The 21,170-nt window shown below is 45.6% G+C and overlaps 1 protein-coding gene across 3 annotated transcripts in view; it reads left to right on the top strand.

The window, feature by feature from the left end:
• SLC2A9 (solute carrier family 2 member 9) overlaps nt 1–21,170 on the top strand; it is a 228,784-nt gene that overhangs the window by 82,339 nt on the left and 125,275 nt on the right. For all 3 annotated transcript variants that reach the window (XM_073891428.1, XM_025887600.2, XM_025887599.2), the window contains one exon: nt 7,211–7,335. In XM_073891428.1, coding sequence (XP_073747529.1) covers nt 7,211–7,335 — 125 coding nt within the window. The remainder of the gene's footprint in view (nt 1–7,210; nt 7,336–21,170) is intronic.

Below are 21,170 nucleotides of genomic sequence, written 5' to 3'. Positions count from 1 at the left end.
TGCTCTCCATTCTCTTCACCACCTCGTCACCCTTCCTCGTATTTGACCCCTTCTGCTGGGAGCTGATGATCTTCTGAGCTGCACAGGAAGATTCTGCACTACGGAAAGCTCAGGACAATGAGTCAGGCGTCCCAGGTGGGGTTCTCAGGGGTTGCTGAAGCTCTGTGCTCAGAAATGGCATGGCCCTGGGCGCCTGGGTGGCTCAGTTGGTGAAGCGGCTGCCTTCGGCTCAGGTCATGATCCTGGAGTCCCAGGATCGAGTCCCACATCGGGCTCCCTGCTCGGCGGGGAGTCTGCTTCTCCCTCTGACCCTCTTCCCTCTCCTGCTTTCTATCTCTCATTCTCTCTCTCTCAAATAAATAAATAAAATCTTTAAAAAAAATTAAAAAAAAAAGAAATGGCATGGCCCTGGTCTCCCTTGTTTCTGTTGCCATGTTCCTCGCCCGGGAAGAATGGAAAAAAAATCATTAAAATCCCCATGTCTGAACCCCAGTGAGTCAAACTTTGCAAATTGTTTGCAAGTAAGGTTTCCATCCTCGCTGGGACACTGTCAGGCTGAGGGTTATTTTGGGAAGGAATATATTAATATGATGAACTTGCTTAGAGGGTGTGCAGCCCTGTTTGCAAATATTTCAGGTCAGACCAGAATGTGATTTTCACATTCTCTGCATAGCACAAAGTACACCATCGCATCCAGTGCAGGAGCTCAGGCCAAAGCACTTGGTGGCATCCTTGTTTCCTCTTTCTCTCCACCTCTGTCCAGTCCATCTGTACAGCACATCAGCTGTCCTCAGAACACACCAGGATCTGACCACGTCTCACATCCTCCGCTGCTACCACCCTGGTCCTAATCATCGTCAGCACTTGCATGACCCCTTGCCAGATCTTCCCAGCAGGTCTCCCTGTTTCCACTCCTACTTCTACAGCCCGTGGTCAACATAGAAGACTGCATGGTCTTGTTAATATGAGATGTCAGGGCCATCCCATCCCTCTCCTTAGAATCTTCCAGTGGCTGCCCATCTCTTTCCAGGTGGGAACCCAGGTTGTCATGGTGGCTCGTACAAGACCCTCAGGAGCTCCCCTGCCCGTCTCTCTGCCTTCATTCCACTACTTGCTCTGCTACCCTCCCCTGCCTCCAGCCCCTCTGGCCTCACTGGCATACCTGAAAATAGCCCACGCCTGACTCTTTCTACCTCCCTGCTAAGATTGCTGCTCCCTGATATCCATATGGCTCATCTACATTCCTTCTTCAAGTCTGTGCTTAATGTCACCTTCCCAGATGTCTCCCTGTGCAAACGTCTTCCCCTTCCCTGCATTAGTTTTCTCTACAGCACTTGTCCCCATCTGACATGCTACATATGTTTTATATTTACTTGTTTATTGAAAAGAATAGAGCAGGGACTTGGGCGTGTTCACAGCTACATGCCAGACCCTAGAATGGTGTTCAGCACTCAGTCCACACTCAAATGTGTGTTGGGTGAATGAATGTCAGCTGAATGAATGAATGTTGAGAGAATAAATGGCCGTGAGTAAATATGGCAGCCACCATTGTGGATAGCTTAGTCTCAGGGTTACTGGGATGGTAAATCTCCGATTTAATAGTATGTGAACTTGACCAAGTACTCAAGTTCTAGATCTGTTTCCTTCATGTGGGAAATGCGGTAGCAAGATTACCTAACTCATAGGGTGTCCAGTGAGTATAAGCACTTAAAACAGTGCCTGGCACATAGCAAGTACCCAGTGACTGTTACTATCACCATGGATTTTATTTTATGTCTTTTTTAGTTTATTGAGGTGCCAAATAAGTTCTAGGGGCCATCCTCAGCACTATTCATAAGTCATCTGATTCTTACAGGAGCCTTACAAGATAGACACCGTTAAATCCATTTTATATGTGTGGAAACCAAGGCTCAGAGCATGTTAGAAATCTGCCCAGGGTTGCTCAGTTAGCATGTGGCTGGGCTGTCCAAGCAGGAACATTACTGGAGGTGGATTCAGGAGAATAGCCTTTGTCGTACCCACAGACCTAGAAGCTAAAGGAAGACTCAGAACAGGCCAGAGCTGGGCAACAAAGAGGAAGCTTGGCTCAAGATGAGCCTCCTAGAATTTACTCCTTCGTTTATGCAACAAGGAGTTATGGGGCACCTGCGTGTGCCAGGAATGGGTTTAGTGGCCGGGGCTACCGCAACAAGACAAAATCTCTGTGCACATGGAGCTGATACTCTAGTAGGGCACATGCTAATGTAAACACAAATAAATGTGGGCTAATATCCTGTGTTGTCGAGGCTGCAAAGAAAAATAGAAAGGGTGATAGGGTTATGGGGGATGGACCCTGCCGCTGAGGGGAGTGTCTGCATCAGATAGGGTCAGAGGAGGCATTTCAATCACTTGAGTGAGATAAGACTCGTACAATGAATTGATGGGTGCCCAGGACAGGGGTCATGACCCTTGGGAGCAGCCTGGCACTCCCAAGAGATGGCAGGAAGGCTTGTGAGCATGAAAACACGAGTATTGCATGGTGTGGCAAAGGCCATCTCATGCAAGGTTTGGTAGGCCCAGGTGAGGAGTTTATCCTCATTGTAGTGGGAAGCCACTAGAAGGTTTTAAGTAAGGGGAAGTATGTCAGTGTTTGCTTGGAAAGGATCACTCTGGCTATTGTGTGGACCATGAGTTATACAGCAGGGCACGAGTGGAAGCTGGAGCTACCCAAGGGCCCCTGCATTTGTTAGAGTGTGAGAAGTCGGTGGTCTGCACCACTGCGGCGCTGTGGGCTGAAAATGGGAGAAGTGCTTTGCTCTGGGATATGTTTTGGAAGCAGTATCAGTAAGAATCGGTGATGGATTGCATGTAGGTCAGAAGGAAAATAAGAGAGGGAAGTATTATTCCCAGATTTTTGGTCTAAGCCACTAGGAAGGTGGAGGCTTTACTCACTCAGATGGGGAAGACTGAGGGAAGAGGAGTTTGGATGTATTTGTTGGGGGGTCAGCCGTGGGAACTGAGGAGTTCCATTTCAAATATGCATGGCTTGAGATGTCTGCTGGACTGCAACTGGAAATGCTGAGGAGGCAGTTGGATATATAAGTCTGGGCTGAGATGAGTCCAGGCCAGAGATATAGTTGGGAATTGTCATCAATTAAGGTAACGGGACTGGCTGAAATTACCCAAGGAGGGAGTGTAGAGAGAGAGGACAGACCAGCTTTGGGACTGAGAAGGGGAGGTCAGCAGGGAGAAAACAGGGGGTGGGACCCCAGATGTCCCAAGAAGACTGTGTTTCCAGAAAGAGCGTATGGTCGACCATATCAGATGCTGCTGAGAAGCTGTCCCGGGGGAGACAGCGTTGTCAGCTGTGTTTGTCAGGGTGCGTGTTCCTCATGCTCTTCACGAAGGCAGTCTCCGGGGAGTGGTAGCAAGGATCCAATCAAAGTGGGATGAGGAAAGAAGGGGAGGCAGACAATATTCTTTAAGGCGTTTCACTCTAAAAGGAAGCTGAGACAAGGGACAGTGGCTGCAGAGGGATGAGGGCCAAGACACAGTAGCCGTGTTCGTAGGGGAATGATGGGGTGGAGGAGTGGATTCTCTCTGGTAGTAGACAGCCATGCACAGGAGACTGATGCGTCTTCCCTGTCCAGGCAGTTTTAGCCACATCCGAGTGGCCCCGACCTCGTAACACCTCCATCTCCTTCTCTGTGAGTTGTCCAGTTCACGGGTGCTGCTGGCTACAGGTGTGAAAGAGGAAATGAACGAAAAGAGATAATTTATGTAAAAGCCATGCTCTTTCTAGACTCTTCTAAAGCTCTCTCCTTGAGTCTGCATCAAGGATTGAGATTTTCTAGGGATGGACCCAAGAGTCTCTCTTTTTCTGTGCTGTTGGTGGATCTGATGAGCCGCCAGCCCTGAGAACCACCAACTAATGCCAACATTATTGCTGTGAATATCATGACTATCATCCTAGCCTCAAAAGTCCAGTTTAACTGGACTGCATAGGAGTCGAGGTCTGATTTCTGACCCAGCCCTGTATTTCTTTCTGTCTACGGGTTATGCAACATGTTGTTCTGCTCAACATCCAAGAGCCCTCTGAGTCTGGCCTCATTCCTTTCTTGCCTCCCCTCTCTCAACAACCTCTTCACAAACTTGACTTACCCTGGACTCTGCATCCACAGGGGTTTGTGTTGTGAGGTCTCAAGAAGCAGAACTGGGACCAGAGATGGAGCTACAGGGAGAACATTTTGGCTTGTTGTGAGAAATCCCTTTTTCACAGACAAGCTGCTACCATGCCTGGGATGGGGGGGCACTGCTGGGGCCCATGAGCCAGGCCCACTCGGTGGCGGGGGGCAGGTGGCTGGCACCACAGAAAGAAGGCTGGGGCCATGGAGCAGATGCACCTGCTGCGGTGGGAGCAGGGAGACAGGGAGGGAGATACCAAGCCTCTCCTCTTCCCCAGGGGAGACTAACGTCAGGCCTCTCATTGGCCAGTCCTACCAGGGAGCCGGGAAGCAAGGGAGCCTGGGAAATGTCGTTCCCTTTGAGACAGCAGGGCATGGAAGGACTCCCTGGAGAGACAGGCCAGTGACAGGCACAGGTCCCACTTATACACTCTCAGCCTCAATATCTTTACTCCTCATTGACGTCTGTGTGACACTGTGTTTTTCTGTGTCCCTAACTAGATTTAAAACCCCGTGAGGGTGAGGACAGGGATGACTTACTCTTGATGGTAAAGCCAATGTCTAGCACTCGTTAAATATTTGCCGAGTGGATATGCTTGTGAAAGCCCTCGATGCCGTGAGGGTGCAGGTCTTCCCACCACCGCCCCGCTCTCTTCTTAAGGCTGACATGTCAGTTCCTCTGAAGACTGAAGGGAAGGGCCGTGAGCACTGCACAGACATGCGGCACCAGTGTGTTCTCACTGGGCTTTGAGGTCTCCCTAATCACTGAAATTAGTGCCTTTGGGTTCATCGTATTGAAGCCTGAGTTTGTGACCTTCTGCGTCGGAATAAGGGCGGTCAGCCTAGATTAGAATTTCTATTTTAAGTCTTGGCCAAATCATAATTTCCCCTCATTATGACATCCATTTACATTAATTTTTTGACTGGGAGATTATGTTTATATTTTGAATAATTAATACATTCATGTGTCATAACTTTCAAAAGGACCAAATAAATGTCAAGTAGAAAGTTTCCATTGCATTTCTGTCCAATCAGATCCCCTTCCTGGAGGCAACCTGTGGTGCCACTTTTTTGTGTATCTCTTCCAAGGTTTGTGTCTATCTCTGCATGCACACACACATGCACCCCCACCCCCCCACACACACTTCTTTATCACACAAATTGTTGCACATTATACACAAAGTTCTGTACCCTGCCCTTTGCATTTAACAATATATCTTGATCTTCCCACTTGTGCTTTGATGTGTGTGCATAATTGCCGTTATACAGATGCATAATTTACTTAAATAGTCCATTGCTAAAGGACACTTGGGTTGTTTCAGTTGTTCACCATTAGAAGTTGTGCACCAATATAGAGGATGTTGCAATGAGTAGTCTTTGTACCATCATCACTGAGCTGCAAAAGTCATTAGCATTGGGATTCTCCAAGAAGATGTAGGAAGGGGAAAAAGTTTAATGGAAAGTTTGAGATAAGTAACAACTAGGGTAAAGAGCCCCAGCCTGGAATTTAAGTGTTCCTAACTCCCAAAAGTAATAACAAAGGCCCCTTAGAAGTCCCTAGCTTCTTGCAATTTACAAAATAATTTAATATTTGTTAACTCATTGAATCATTAGGGAAAAAATATCCTGTGAGAAGCTATGATGTTTTTCTCTAGCTTCTTGACTCACTAGCTGTATGACCTAAAATAAATTTCCAACTTGTCTATATCCTGGTGAATGTATCTATAAAATAGGGATAATAAAGTACCTACCTCATAGGATCATTTTGAGCAGCAAATGAGCTATTCATGTAAAGTGCTTAGAACAGCGTTTATCATATAGCAAGAGTTCAGTAAGTGTGAGCTATTATGATCATTTTGTAAGTGAGGAAAGGAAAACACAGAGCAATCAAGTACAAAGTCACCTAGCTCATAAAAGCTACAACTGGTGCAGGGACCCAGGTCTCGAGGCCCCCAAACAAGTCACGCCTCTCAAGCATGAGGTCTTAGGGATATGTTCACGGACGAGTGATTGGTGTCGTGGCACAGAGCGGCTAATAGTAATATTGCCATAGGGGTTTGGCTGACCGTGTTCGAGGAGATTAGTTCAACCTCACAATTAGTGCTGTAGTTCATCAAATTGAAGATGTCATCACATATAAGAAACACTGTTACATGAACTGCAGAGAAGGAAGGGAGGGATGGAGGGAGGGAGAAAGAGAAAGAGAAAACCTGCCAATTAAAGGTATAGGATACTGTGCTGGTTATTAAGCTATTATCTCTCAGCTCCAAGCTTACCCTCAGTGCTCTGCTCTGTGATGCAGGGGCTGGGACCTGCATGCCTCATCTGCCCTTTGACAAGAGGGGAATTAGAGGAGGAGGGACAAGGAGCTCGGTCCTTTTGGTTTGGTTGAATTTCCTACCAGTCCCAGCAGTGAACTTGGCAGTTGAGTCTAGTTGCCAGCTTATGTCTCCTCCCCAGAACATGGTGCCCCTCAGAGTAGCAGCCCCAGTGGGCCGCTGCCCGCCCTTGAAGGTAAGCCAGGTGTTGAGGGCCCCTCTTCCAAGCCCCCCAAAGTGTCAGCACCATACGGGCAGCACCCCTCTTCAGAGATCCCCCTTTGACATCTCAATTCCCCAGTGCCTGCCTAACCAAGTCACTATGTTAAATTCTCTCTGTTAAAAGCACTAGAGTGCTTTCCATTTCCCTGCTTGAGTTCTGACTCATGGACTGTAGACACACCTTGACTTCAGAAATGTTAAGTGAAGGTCTCGGAATTGGTGCCATAGAGTAGGTGCGTCGGGGAGTTCATAGATTGCAACAGTGCCTAATCAGCCCTGGTGGTGAACCCAGAGGAAGGGATGCCTTGGTCAGGGTCACACAGCCAAAGGGGGCAGTGGGGGCTCCTGGGGCTCTGGCCCCTGTTCCTGACCCTTAGGCCAACGCTTTTCTACTGTGCCTGAGTCTTGCTCTGCTGACCATTTTGAAGGGCCTGACCCCTACTCCTTGGATGGGTAGGTTGACCTCCTCATGATGGACCTTCTCATCAAACCACCCTTTTTTTCCAGGAAGTACACTCTGCTGGTCAACAATGGGTTTGCAATTTCTGCTGCATTGCTGATGGCCTGTTCTCTGCAGGCAGGAGTCTTCGAAATGCTCATTATGGGACGCTTCATCATGGGCGTGGATGGAGGTGAGCCTTCACCAAGGCAGAGCTGGTCATGATCCTCAGGGGTGTTTCAAAGTGGTTTTCGGTGGTGTTTAAGAGGGGTGTTTGGAGCTGTCACGTGACCGGGCTCCTACTAGTATTGAGTTGCCAGGGACCAAGGATGCAAAAAGTCTGCATAAAGGGGGCCAGTCCCATGAGATGAACCACTCATGAGGCTCCAAGCATGCTAACTGAGAAATACTAAGTGGGAGAGATCCAAGTCAACTCCAGAGACCTGGATTGTCTTCAGTATGTGATGCCTTTTGCTTTGTCATCTTCACTATAAAATTCATATTCCAAGGTTGTCTGTGGTTTCCAGGGAGTTTTTGATGAGGGTTGTGTTTCCTGTCTGGGCCTCTGACTTATTCATTCTTTCATGTATTCCCTGAGCATTCGTTTATGGATCACCTGCTGTGCCGGGCATTCTTCTCCATGCTGGGGACACAGTGGTGAATGAAGTCCCCCAGTCCCTACCCCTGTACCTTACATTCTAGTGGGTGGATGGATACATAACTGGATACATAAGGTAGGCAGTAGCAAGCCCTAGGGAAAAAATGAAGCAGGACAGGAGGATAGTGGGGGCTATTTTAGATAGTCCAGCCAAGGAGAACCACTCAGTGGAGGAAACATATGAGCAGAGACTGGAATGAACCAAGAGTGAGAACCAAGTGAATATCAGGGGAGTTGGGTTCTGGACCAAGAGAAGAGTGTACCGGCCCTGAGATGAAGTCGTGCTTGGTACATTGAAGGGAGAGTGGGGGGCCAGCATGGCTGGAACTCGGTGAGCTGGGGGACAGTGGTTGCAGATGAGGTTGAAGAGGGGCCGGTCACATCATGTAGCGCCCTGTGGGATTTGTTCCGAGGGTGATGGGAAGCCAGAAGAGGGTTGAGAGAAATGTGACATGAGCTGGTTTCGTGTTTCAGGAAGATTCCTCCTGCTTCTGCGTAGAGAAGAGTTTAAAGGAGGGCAGGAGTGGGATCAGGGTGCCAGTTGTCCAGGGGAGAGAGCCATGGGGGGCAGGATGGCGGCCAGGAGGCAGCAAGGTGCCCCTGGCTACTGGCTGCGGGGTGTGAGAGAGCAGGAGCCTCAAAACATATTGTTAAAACCAGCCTACCAACCAACCAACCCTACTTTTTTTTCTAAATATTGCAAGTCTGTAAGGTATTACTTGTAGGCACTTGTGGAAAGACTGCAAGCGTTTGGATTAGAAATGTCTGCCTTTGTGTTGGAGCTCTGCTGCTTGCCCATTACTGACTTCTGGCAAGTTGCTTAATGACTCTGAGCCTCAGTTTCCCCATTTGTTAAACGGCAATAACAATACCTACTTTGAAGGGCTGTCATAACGTTGACATGATGCCGTATGTATATGTGTGTGTCTATATGCACACGCACATATTTTTATATATATACGTATATATAAAATCTGCCAAATGCTGTTGTAACCTGTGAGCTTGTTAAAGGCTAATTCCCTTCCTTGCTGATTCTTGCGTGCTGCAGGCACCAGGCTTTGGGAGTGAGCTAAACAACAAGTATACATCAGGGAGAGGTAAGCTGGAGAGTGAGGGCCTGAGGAAGGTCAGGGCAGAAGACTGCCTGTCCCTTCCCTGCTCTGCTGGCAGGTAATATTCAGGACTAGTAATAACCAGACTTGGGGTGAAATTACTGCTCTGTCTTGGTATTCAAGTAGAAAGGAGTTAGCTATAGAAAATGTTAATTGGAGTTTGTGTGGTGTTTTACAATTAACCAGTCCTGTTCGTGGTTTCTTCTGCTCTGATCACCTGCTAATGCTGAAGGGCTGTTATTTTGTCATTTTACATCAAGGACACTGAGGCTCAGAGGCGTGGGACAGCAAAGTGGTGAAGGCTGAGGGCTGCGTGTTCACACTGACTGCGTTTTCCCACTCACCTAGCTTAATTTCATTACTTTGTATCAGTTAGATTTTGCTACATTTAAAACAACAACAACAACAACAACGGGAAGGTAATGGCTTCAAGCAATAACCGTTTTGCTGAGCTTGGCGTTCCCTGGGCTGGTGGGGCCATTCTAATGCGGGCAGCAGGGTGACTTCAGATGGTCTCACTCACCTGTTTGGTTGTTGGCAGCTGGGTTGGTCTCAGGGGATCCCAGCAGGCCCCGCTCATCTCACCTCCACATGGCCTCTCAGCCTGCCATATGTAGGGCGGCCCAGTCTTCCCTCGGGATTCTCAGAGTGCCAAAGAGTGGTACCAGGGGCAGGACCCCACGTGCAAGCACCTGTCAAGTCACTGCTCGTGGCACGTTTGTCAGTGTCCCATTGGCCAAGACAAGTCCCATGACCAGGGGCACCATCAATGTCGGAGGGACCTGAACCCGCAAGGATGCAGACTCAGGGGGTGCTGTGAACCAGTGGGGCCCCACAGCAGCGTTCTGCCTCACTGTCTTAGCCCCTTTCCTGGACCAGGCAAAAGGGATTAATCAAAAAGCTCCCCGTGGTGGTATGCAAAAATTAACTGATGGGCGTGAAGCGCTTGGTACATTCCAGACCTATAGTGCCTTCCCCCATCGCCGGGAGTGGTGATGGGATCATTGCCATTCTTGGTGCTATTCTTTTCATTCCCAGCTAATAAGGTACAGATCCCGGGTGTGGCCCGAGATGCCTGGTTTCAAGGGCCCTGCCTGCGCAGGACAAAGGCTTGGTGAGATGTGCAATGAATGGCCTTTCCCAACACAGGCCGCGGTGGGTCTCCTTTTCTGGCAGATTTACATTTTCTCCATTAGCCTCTATCTAGTCATTTTGCCTCTCTAGGTCTTCTGGGGGAAGTGACCCGTACTGCACATTCCTAGTTTCTCTCTGAGTTTCCTTAATGAAAAATAGGCTGGACTTGAAGAGAGAGGCCATATTTACAAAGCCCCATATTCAAGTCAGATGTCTGTTAGACCTCTTTTCAGATGAGTTTTACAAAAAGAAACAGAAAAAAAAAAAGTAAGAACAAGGAGGGGAGAGAAAAACAGACTCCTCTGACTTCTGGAGCGCAGCCTGTTGGAGGTGGGCCAAGACGTGGAGGCTTCATGTCATTTATTCTCATCAAACCCTCTCAAAGCAGAGACGGGGACTTGCAGGTATTTAAAGGAAGGCATTTGGTCAGAAAAAGGGAAAATTGCTGGCCAGGAGATGAATTGACTGTCCTGCTTATAATAAATAATTTAAAGCCAAGTGATAAGCCTGGAGGATTTTCAGAAGGCTGTGCTGCTCAAGCCAGGTTTGTGGGCAGTATTTGGAACCATAGTAGAAACCCAGGACACCTTCCCCAAGTGTCCTTTCTCTAAAAAGCTTGGCAAAAAAAGAAACACATTTTTACATTGAAACAGACTTGATGCAGCTTGGTGTTAGAGGCAAAATCCATGCAGATGGTAAGGTCAAAGTAGAAGGGTACAGAGCTGTTTTGTGTTTGTGGAAGATTGCACTGGACAGGTTCCTGCCAAGCTGTCCCAGTACAGCCCGTGCTCGCAGGGGTGCAAGTCCATGTCCACGGCATTAGGAGCTCTCTGATGGACAAGCTCGGCTACCACAGTAGGTGGTCTCTGGTGGACATATTGGAGCAGCTTTTAGAGAAGCATATGACATGGAAAGAACATGAAATCGGGGTCAAGGATGTGACTTTAAGTTCTGGTTCTACCATTGACTTGCCAGGTAACCATGGGCCCATTATTTTACCTCTCTGGGCCAGTAATGTCACCTAGAAAGTAAGGAGGATTGGACTCTGGGAGCTGAGGTTGCAACCACCTCTAAAAAATCTGCTTTGGCTCCTTTTTGTACTCACCTTAGAGCGACTATCTTGAGCATTCTCTTGAAGCTTCTGGAGTGCACATGACACGCATAGTTGTATTGTTTACACATTAAACAACATCACAGGGACGCCTGGGTGGCTCAGTCGGTTAAGCGGCTGCCTTCGGCCCGGGTCATGATCCCAGGGTCCTGGGATCGAGTCCCACATTGGACTCCTTGCTCAGCAGGGAGCCTTCTTCTCCCTCTCTCTCCCTCTGCTTGTGTTCTTTCTCTCAAATAAATAAAATCTTAAAAAAAAAAAATCACAGACTAGGAGATTGTGAATTAAGAGTATAGGGCAGAAACACTGGCCCCCCTGTCCAGTGCCATCAGCTTAGGTGTACCATGCCCCAAGGACCTACCAATTATGTCCCAGCACAGGCTCCCAGCAAGACTGTGGGTTGCTCTTATAAGCAAATTATTTGTTATTTATCATTATTCTGCCTACTGCCCCAAAAGGGGCCACATCCTCATCCCTGGAACCAGCAAATGCGAGCTGATACGGCAAGGGGACTTCGCAGATGTGATTAAGTTAAGGACCGTGAGACAGAGCACTTACCCTGGGTAATCCAGGGGGGTCCCATAAGATCACAGGAGTCCTGATAAGTGAAAGGGGAAGGATTCAGAGCCAGAGAAAGGAGATGGGAGAGTAAGAGCAGACACTGTGTGCTCTTGTCTCAGATGCAGCAGCAGGGAGGGGCCACGAGCCAAGGGGTGCAGGTGCCTCCGGAAGCTGGGAAGGGCCAGGAAGCCGACTTTCCCCTAGAGCCTCTAGAAGGATCACAGCCCTGCCATCACCTTGATTGTAGCCCAAGTCCCATTTTAGCCTTGGGACCCCCAGAACTGTGTGAAAATACATTTGTGGTGTTTACATCACTAAGTTTGTGGCAATTTGTTACAACAGCAGTAGGAAACTAGTAAAAACACTAATAGTATTATTCATTTATTATGATTTGAGTCAAATTTAAACTCGACAAAGAGCATGTGAGGATGGATTCTGGCCCCAGCCCTGCTGCTAACCAGCTGGGTGACCTCAGACAGGCTTCTTTACCCCTCGGAGCTTCCGTTTCCTCACAAGTACCGTACAGATAACAACAAAGCTACCTGACAACGCTCAGGTACTGTTTAGGGGTGTGTGTGTGCCTGTGTGTCTCTGAATGTGTGTCCGTGTGTGTGTCTGAGTCTGTGTGTATATGTGTGTTTCTGCGTGTGTGCATGTCTCCACATATGTGTCTATGTGTGCTTCTATGTCTGAGTCCGTGTGTGTCTGTGTGTGTGTTTCTGCATGTGTTCATATGTGTCTGTGTGTCTGAGTTTGTGTGTGTCTGAGTGTGTGTGTCTGTGTATGTGTGTATGTGTCTGTGTGTGTCTGAGTGTGATGTCTGTGTATATGTGTCTGAGTGTGTGTATGTGTGTCTGAGTCTATGTGTGTTTGTGTGTGTCTGTCTGTGTGTGTCTGAGTGTCTGAGTCTGTGTGTATATGTGTGTGTGTATCTGTGTGAAGAGGAAAAAGGACAGAGAGAAAAAATTAAAATACATAATTAAAATAGCATATAAATCAGGAAGGCAGTAAGTGAAGTTGGTGTGTATTAATTCTTTGCATTGTCCGGGAAATACTAAAAGTACTAATTTATATTAGCTTTCACTAAGACACAGATTCATGAAATGATCTCTAGAGCAATTATTAAAAGAAGAGGAAATAACATAGAACAATCAAATGACTTAAAAATACATAATCCAGGAGAAGGCAAGAAAGGAGAGAAAATAGAATATATTCCAACTAAATTGAGTTCAAATAAAGAATTAAAAAAAAAACAGAATATAGGAGTGCCACATAGAACAGGAAATGGTAGGATGATGTATTTAAACACAAGTATATCAATAAATATAGACTCAATACTCCAATTAAAAGGTAAGAATGGTTACATTGGATAAAACAAATACCTATGCATAAGCTGTTTGTAGCTTAGATATAAAGATACAGGAAGATTGAAAATAAAATAATAGGAAAAACCCAACGCTTATAAATCCAGCACAGCAACGCTTGAAGCAAGAAGGATGACTAAACATGAGAGAGATTCCATGATGCTGAAGCTTTCAGTTCATCAGCAATATAACAATTTTAAAGTTGATATGCACTTCATATAAAACGTCAAAATGTATAAACTGAAAATGAGTATACACTGAAAATTAGCCAAACTAAAATGAGAAATACAGTCTCAGTAACTGATAGAACAAGTGGACAAAACATCAGTAGTACAAGGTTTGAGTGACACAGTGAACAAATATGAGCTAATTAATGTATGTGGAACTTTAAACCTTGGGACTCTAAAACACGCATTCCTTTTCAGCATTCATGGGCTGTTTATAAAAAAATGACCATATGATGAGCCATAAAGCGAGTCTCAACACATTTCAAAGGATTAAAATTAGACTGTGTTCCATGACCACAATAGAATTAAATTAGAAGGTAATTACAAAAATATAAGTAGAAAATCCTCATATGTTTGGAAATTAAGATGTTAAGCGGCGTACATGCTAAGTAATGAATATGTATTTTCGAGTAACTGGAGGGACATAAAGAAATCACAAAGGAAATTTTTAAATGGGTTTGGATTAGATGATAATGAAAACACTACATAAGACATACCAAAATTTGTGGAATGCCGGTAAAGCCATATTTCAGGTAAAATTTATAACCTCAAATGCAAATATCTAAAACAGATAAAGCTAAAAGTCAATAACCTAAGATTGCCTCTCAAGAAGTTGGAAGGGGATTTTCATTGGAGAGCATCAGCAAGACCAAAGTAAATTCTATAAGAGATTAATAATATTGATAAACCTCTTATGAGACTGTTCACAAAGAGAGAAGGAATTAATAACTAATATTAGGAATTAAATGGATAGATCCTGAAGCATTAGAGAGATAAGAATATATCATGATGTGATATATTTGAAAACTTAAATGAAACGTACAAATGCCTAGAAAGAAAAAACTTAACCAATAGTGATGTAAGAAAAAATAGGGTATCTGAATAGTCCTATTCTATTAAATAAGTTGAACATATAATTAAAAACCTTCCAACAAAAGAGATTCAAGTTTTCTTTAAGAGAGAACAATGCCAACTCTGTATAACATTTCCAGGGGGTATACTTCCCAACTCATTTTATGAGATGAGCGTATCTTTGATATCCTATCCCAATAAGAACTTTACAGGAAAAAAATTGCATGCCCAATGTCATTAAGGAACATAGATATAAAAAAAATCCCAAATAAAGAATTAGCAAACAATTTCAAAAATAAACATAATAGTATTTCAACAATAAAACATAAAAAGATAATATGTCGAGACCTTTGAGAATCAGTCAAGGTAATTCCCCTTATTTACAGAATACATTTTGGACAAAATCATATGATTATTTTGATATATGCAGAAAAGTCATTTGATAATCTTCAGTATCTATTTATGGTAAAGAAAAATGTAAAAACATGTCTAGCCAACTCGGAATAGAAGGAAATTTTCTTAAACTAATAAAGGCTACCTACCAAAACCTACAGCAGTCATCATATTCAGTATAATATGTTAATAGGTTTTTCTCTGAGCTCCGGAACCAGACAAGATACATGCTATCAACCACTCTGAGTCAACATAGTACTAGCGGTCCTAGCTAATGCAGTGAGGCAAACAAAAAAATTTTTAATGTAAGATATAAAGATTGGAAAAGATGAACTAAAACTGTCATCTGTCACAGATGTCATGAATGTATAAACCATCTAAAAGAATCTATAAACTTCAGAATGTGTGAGTGGAGTTTGTTGCCAGGGTCTCTGGATAAAAGGTCATCATACTTGTATGCTTGTAATACTAAATGCAAAGATATCTTTCCATATAAGGTCAATACACTAGAAGCAATTGTATTTGTAGGAAATGAAATTTATAAGCTATACCATTTAAAATGTTATAAAAACCATTAAATACCTAAGAATAAGTCTAATGGGAAATGTGCAATGTCTCATCTCCTTATTATCTACAAAAAGTCTATGAAATATTGTGGAGAAAAATTAGACACATAAATGGGAAGTATTCCATGTTCATAAATTGGAAGACTCCACATTATAAAGGTGTTCCCTCTGTATTGATCTGTAGATGCAGTGCAAACCCAAGCAAATCCAAGCAGGTTTTGTAAAATGGAAATTGCAAGCTGCTTCTAAAATGTATATAGAAATGCAGAGTGCTGAGAATTCATGAGATAATCTTCCAGAAGAAAAATGGGAGCACTTAATCTACTGGATATCAACACTTAGAGAGTTACCGTGGTTCAGACAGTACCGATTGGGGCAAAGACAGAAAAACAGATCATTGGAAGAGAGATGAGACTTCTGAAGTTGACCCATACATATATGGATGCTTCCCTATGGCAAAGGGGTGGCTGGAGATCTGAAGGGATCTTTTCAACAAATGCTGGTCACATCAGTTGGAACCCCCTGGGGTTGGGAACTGCAGATCCTGGCAGGCTGGTCCTCAGCTGTGATTGTGCTTTATGGGAACGGGCTCCGGTGGTAGCTTGATGGGGGCTGCAGACTCCAAGAACAGAGCAGATGTGCATATACACCTGTGTTTTTGTGCTTGGAAAATTGTATGTGAAATTTGCTTAAAACAGAATGCTTTTATGTGTTGCATCTTTCCGGAAACATGGATTCTTGGGGTAACAAGGAAGGAAAGCACTCATCTTGGCAACCATAAGAGAACCTTTTTGCTTATGTGTATGGCCATGAAATTTCTACGGTGATAGCTTAAGTTACCATTTCTACAGCTTAGCTGTTCATGTAAAGCAGAGGTTTGTGGTTCAAGAGTTGGTATGTGTATTTCTCTGCTGCCGTTCCTCCTTGGGGAATTGTCTTAGGGATAAAGCACAGACTGCACTCTCCAAGACGGCAAATGCTACATCTATATCAACACTCCGACATTTTCATTCCATTCAAAATGAAACTTCAACACTGCTTTACCTCATATACACAATCCCACATGGATTGTAGCTCTAAAGATGAGAGGTAAAACAGTAAATATTCCAAAAGATAACATGCAATATAATCTTTCCACCATTTTAGGATAGGGGAAGATTTCTTAAACAGGAGAGAAAAGCACTAGTTTAAAGTAAAAGAATTGATAAATTGGAGGATGTTAAAATTAAAGACCTCATACGAAAAAAATCAGTTAATGAAAGGACTAACCAGAGAGAGCAGAATATTTGCAGTGAATGAAACTGACAAAGGGCTCATATACACAACACATTAAGAACTCCTACAAATCAGTAATAAAAAGACTGAAAACCTCTTACAAAAATGGCTAAGAGATGGAACGGGCATCTTCAGAAAAATGGCCAAAAGATATATAAAATCATATTAGTATTCCTCAAATGTTAAAAACAGAACTCCCCTATGATCCAGTAATGACAGTCTTGGGTGTTTACCTCCAAAATACAAAAACACTAATTCAAAGGGATACATGTGCCTCTATGTTTATAGCAGCATTATTTACAATAGCCACATTACAGAAGCAGCCTAAGTGCCCCTCGACAGATGAATGGATAAAGAAGATATGGAATATATACACAATGGAATATTACTCGGCCGTCAAAAAGAATGAGTCTTGCCATTTGCAATGACATGGATGGAACTAGAGAGTATAATGCTAAGTGAAATAAGTCAGTCGGAGAAAGACAAATACCATGGGATTTCACTCATATGTGGAATTTGAGAAATAAAACAAATAAGTGAAGGAAAAAGAGAGAGACAAACCAAGAAACAGACTCTTAACTCTAGAGAACAAGCTGAGGGTTACCGGATGGGAGGTGGGTGGGACATGGGGGGAATAGGAGCTGGGGGTGAAGGAGGGCACTTGTCGTGATGAGCACTGGTGTTGTATGGAGTTGTTGAATCACGATATGGTACACCTGCAACTAATGTCACACTGTATGTTAACTATGCTGGAATTAAAATAAAATAAAATAAAATAAAATAAAATAAAATAAAATATCTCAGTAATGAAGGAAATGCAGATGAAAACCACAACTGCTGAAAATTAAAAAGACCAATAATGCCAAATATTGGCAAAAATGTGGAGCAAAATGTATTTCATACATCTCTCATAAAGGTGTAAATTGGTGTGATAATTTAAGGAAATTGGCTTTATTAAAACTGAACAAATGTATCTTATGGTTGCAATGTATATATAAACTTGCATAAGTGTGCCCTGAACGACTTGTGTAAGAATGTTTATGGGGCACTATTAGCGTTAATCCTAAACCGGAAAGCACCGGAGTGTCCATCAATAGGAAGGCGGATGAAGTGTGATATACTCATATTTTGGAATACTACACAGTAATAAAAACAAACAAATTACAGTTTCAGGCTACAACATGAATGCATTTCACATGCATGAAAAGCACAAGGAGATGAGAGACAAACACACCCCTTATGATTCCACACACGGAGCTTTGGTGATAAGCAGTCAGGCTGGTGGTGATCTTTGGGGAGAAGGGGAGGATGATGATTCTGAGGAAGCGCAGGGTGGGGGGCTTCTGGGGTGCTGGTAGAATAGGTTGGTTCTTGACCTGGGTGAGGGTTGCACAGGTGTGTGCATTTTGTGATGATTCCCCAGACTGCACTGTGCAATTTAAAGATATGTGTCATATTTTCATTTTCAAAAGTTAAGACTATTATATTCAGTAAAATGCTTTTGACTGGACTCAAGTTTTTCTGCACTCCAGTAGGAAAATGCACATTTCCAGTTGTCCCTAAAGTGTCTCCTTCAGCCTCTCTGATTTCCCTGGAGAATATTTTCTGAGGTCCCTTCTGCTTTTCAAGAGCTTAGAGCTGCTGCTCCAACTGGACTCTGGGAGGAATCGGGAAGCTAAGCTCGCCCCGTGTGAGGGAGTGTGTCCCTGACCACCCCTCGCGCACCATCGGGCCATGTGCCCCGAGGAAGGGGAAGGCCTCGGAAGTTGTAGCAGGCTCGGTACATTGGAACTGTTGATGTTTTAGCTGGGAGCGGGGGGCACGCTGCCCTCTGCTCGCTTCTCAGTTTCTGCCCCCTTCCAGCTGCCCACTGGGGCCTGCTCCCGTGGACCACAGTTGCAACCGAGGACAAGCCTGGCAGGGGTGTGCAAGTCCCAGCCACTGGTGCCCCGCCACTCGGCCTTTCTGCAGCCTCGATTAAATAAATAACAGTAGAGCGACAGTGGCGTGGGGACCCATTCAGTACATGTCTGTCAAGCACCTGTCCTGGGGCTGGCACTGAGCTCTCACGAAACTTCACTGTGGCTTCGGGTGGGGAAACCGGTGGTAAAGTAAGTACCAGACTAGGTACTTTCAGGAAGCGCTAAGTGCTGGGAGAAGCTAGGACCGGATGCAGAGACAGAGAGCACTGGGAAGGGGCCGACTGCAGCAGGTGGTCAGGGAAGGCCTCAGTGAGGAGGCGCGCTGCTCTCCTGGGGCCACAAACTGGGGCGCCTCGAACAACAGAAGTGATGCTGTCAGAGTTCTGAGGCCAGAAGTCCAAAACCGGAGGGAGAATCTGCTCCATGCTCTGCCCTCCTGGCATCTGGCAGCTGCCAGCCACCCTTGGCCTTCCCTGGCTTGTGGCAACACCACTCCAGTCTCTGACCCCACCTTCACACGGCCTCCTTCTCTGTGTCTTCACATGGCCTCTTAGGAGGACCCCAGTCACTGGACTTAGGGCCCACCCTCATCCAGGATGAGCTCACCCTAACTTGATTATCTCTGCAGACAACTTCCAAATGAGGTCATGTCCAAGGGGGTAGTGAGACAGGAAGCCTGTCGGGGGCCAGCTTAGGGGGTTCTGACAATCCAGGTTCCAAATAAAGAAAGCAACAAAGGCCAATATCCCACAGTCAGTATGCCCACGGAGCGTCTAGTAAACCCCAAGGCTGGAGCCCCTGGGGAGGAAGAGTGGCAGGGGATTGGAGTCATAGGTCGAGAGAAGCCACTCAGTGGTGTGGGACGCCTGGTGCAGCACCACGGGCCTCGGATGACCTACCCCCTGGTTTGCCTGGGACTCGGGGTGTTCCTGGTGCACAGGACTTGCAGTGCTAAAACCAGGACAGTCCCCAGCAAACTGGGGGGTGGCGGCTTTCATGTAGACCCCCTCCTCATTCACCGGCAGTTTAGCCACAGCATCTCATGTTGCCATGTCATTTCACGACAGGCTGGTAAGAACAGTCACCATGTATTGACAGCCTGCTGTATGCCGGGCACTCTGCTAAGCATTTGACACACATTCCGTGTGTGCCCGGCTCCTGTATGAAGGAGGTATTATTACCATCCCATCTGTGGCCCCAGGCCCTTCATCATGACCATGCCACCTCTTTCCCACAGCCCTATCATTTCTCATTCGTTTTTTGAGGGACGATTAGCCCCAGTGGGCCCGAGGAGCATCAGGGAAGGGAAGCTGACTGTTATTAAGTGCCTGTCAAGTGACCACACGTGCGGCCGGGCCCTTACATGTAATAACGTCCTTCCCACTGCACCAGAAATAGACAGCAATTACTACCCTCAGTTTTATAGGCGGAGGAAGCGGAGACGAGGAGAAGCTAATTGACTTGATCGAGGTCACCTGGCGAGGAAGCCAGGGCTCTGGGACTTGAGTCCTCGTACGTCTGTCCCTCAGTGGCACTGCCCCCTCAGCAGCAAGGTGCCACGCTGGTCCGTGGTCAGCCAGTGTTTCCATGAGCCCAGCTGCTCTCAGTGTGTGTGTTTCCGGTAGAAACGCAAATATCCTCTGGCTTATGGTGTGACTTTGCCGCTAATTCCTGTTTCTTTGTACCTTAAGTGTCTTTGCCTTTCTGGTGAGCCAGGAAAAGTTATTCTGAGCTGAGATGCAGTGAATGAGATCATCAGTTTATTAACTGGGCCATGTATTCCCTCTACTAGTTTTTTTTGAAGGAAGAGCCTCCCTGACGGTTAACAACTGGGGTGCATTCAGCTTCACTGGAAGCACATTGATTGGTACCCAGAGTGTTTCGGGAACCATGCTAGAGGCATCAGGAGGCCAGGGCAGGAAAGAAATGTTTGATGCCTTCACAGTCTGGTGGAAAACTAGACAGTAAGAATTAGTGCCACCAGCACTGCTTTGTAGAGCCCTGCGCGACAAGGGAAGCGTGGGGCCAATCCAGTCTCAGGCCCCCAGCAGTCCTATGAAGTGAGGTTCAGTTCTCATCCCCATCTGTGGAGAGGGAAACCGAGGCTGAGAGACCCTAACTCTCCACCCAAAGCCTCATAGGGAGGCTGTGTGGCTCCAGAGTGTGCCGTCTGTGCTCCCAACGTGCCGTGAGTCAGCCTGGGACAAGTGCATTTGTAGTAGACAAGTAGCCTGTGAGGGGCTTTGAGAATAGCCGTGCCCAGCTGCAGGTGGAAAACTTTCTTGAAACCGACACGCACTCTATAAAATGCTGTAAAATGGGTAATACAGCATCTGCCTGACCTGAGTGCCATGATTTACATCAAGAGGCACTGATGTAAAGCTAGTGGGAAGAACTCAAGTTCTAGAATCATAGACCTGATCTATTGGGCAAAATAATCCCTTTGGGGGTCCCTGAACATCACTTGGTGATGTGCCTCAGCTTCTTCATGTTTAGATTAAGGATAATAATAGTACATTTACTTCAATGAGTTATTATAAAAATATATAATATACATAAAGAGATAAGAAGGATCCCTACTACTTGGTAAGCACTAGATAAGTTGTCTGCTAACACCACCATTACCATGCACTGAAACCTCCTCCACCATCACCTTCACCTCCATCACCACCACCATCACCTTCACCTCCATCACCATCATCACCACTATCACCTCCATTACCACCATCACCACCACATCCTCCTCCACTACCATCACCCCCACCATTATCACCAGCATCACCACCATCATCACCATCACCACTACCACCATCACCACCACCTTCATCATCATCATCACTGTCACCACCACCA

This window comes from Callorhinus ursinus, unplaced genomic scaffold, assembly GCF_003265705.2.
Source record: "Callorhinus ursinus isolate GAN/ISIS: 27379988/994484 unplaced genomic scaffold, GSC_fseal_2.0 scaffold4, whole genome shotgun sequence".
NCBI classification, from domain to species: Eukaryota; Metazoa; Chordata; class Mammalia; order Carnivora; family Otariidae; genus Callorhinus; species Callorhinus ursinus.
Note: the sequence above shows the minus strand (reverse complement) of the source record. Positions and strands in the feature narration are given on the sequence as shown.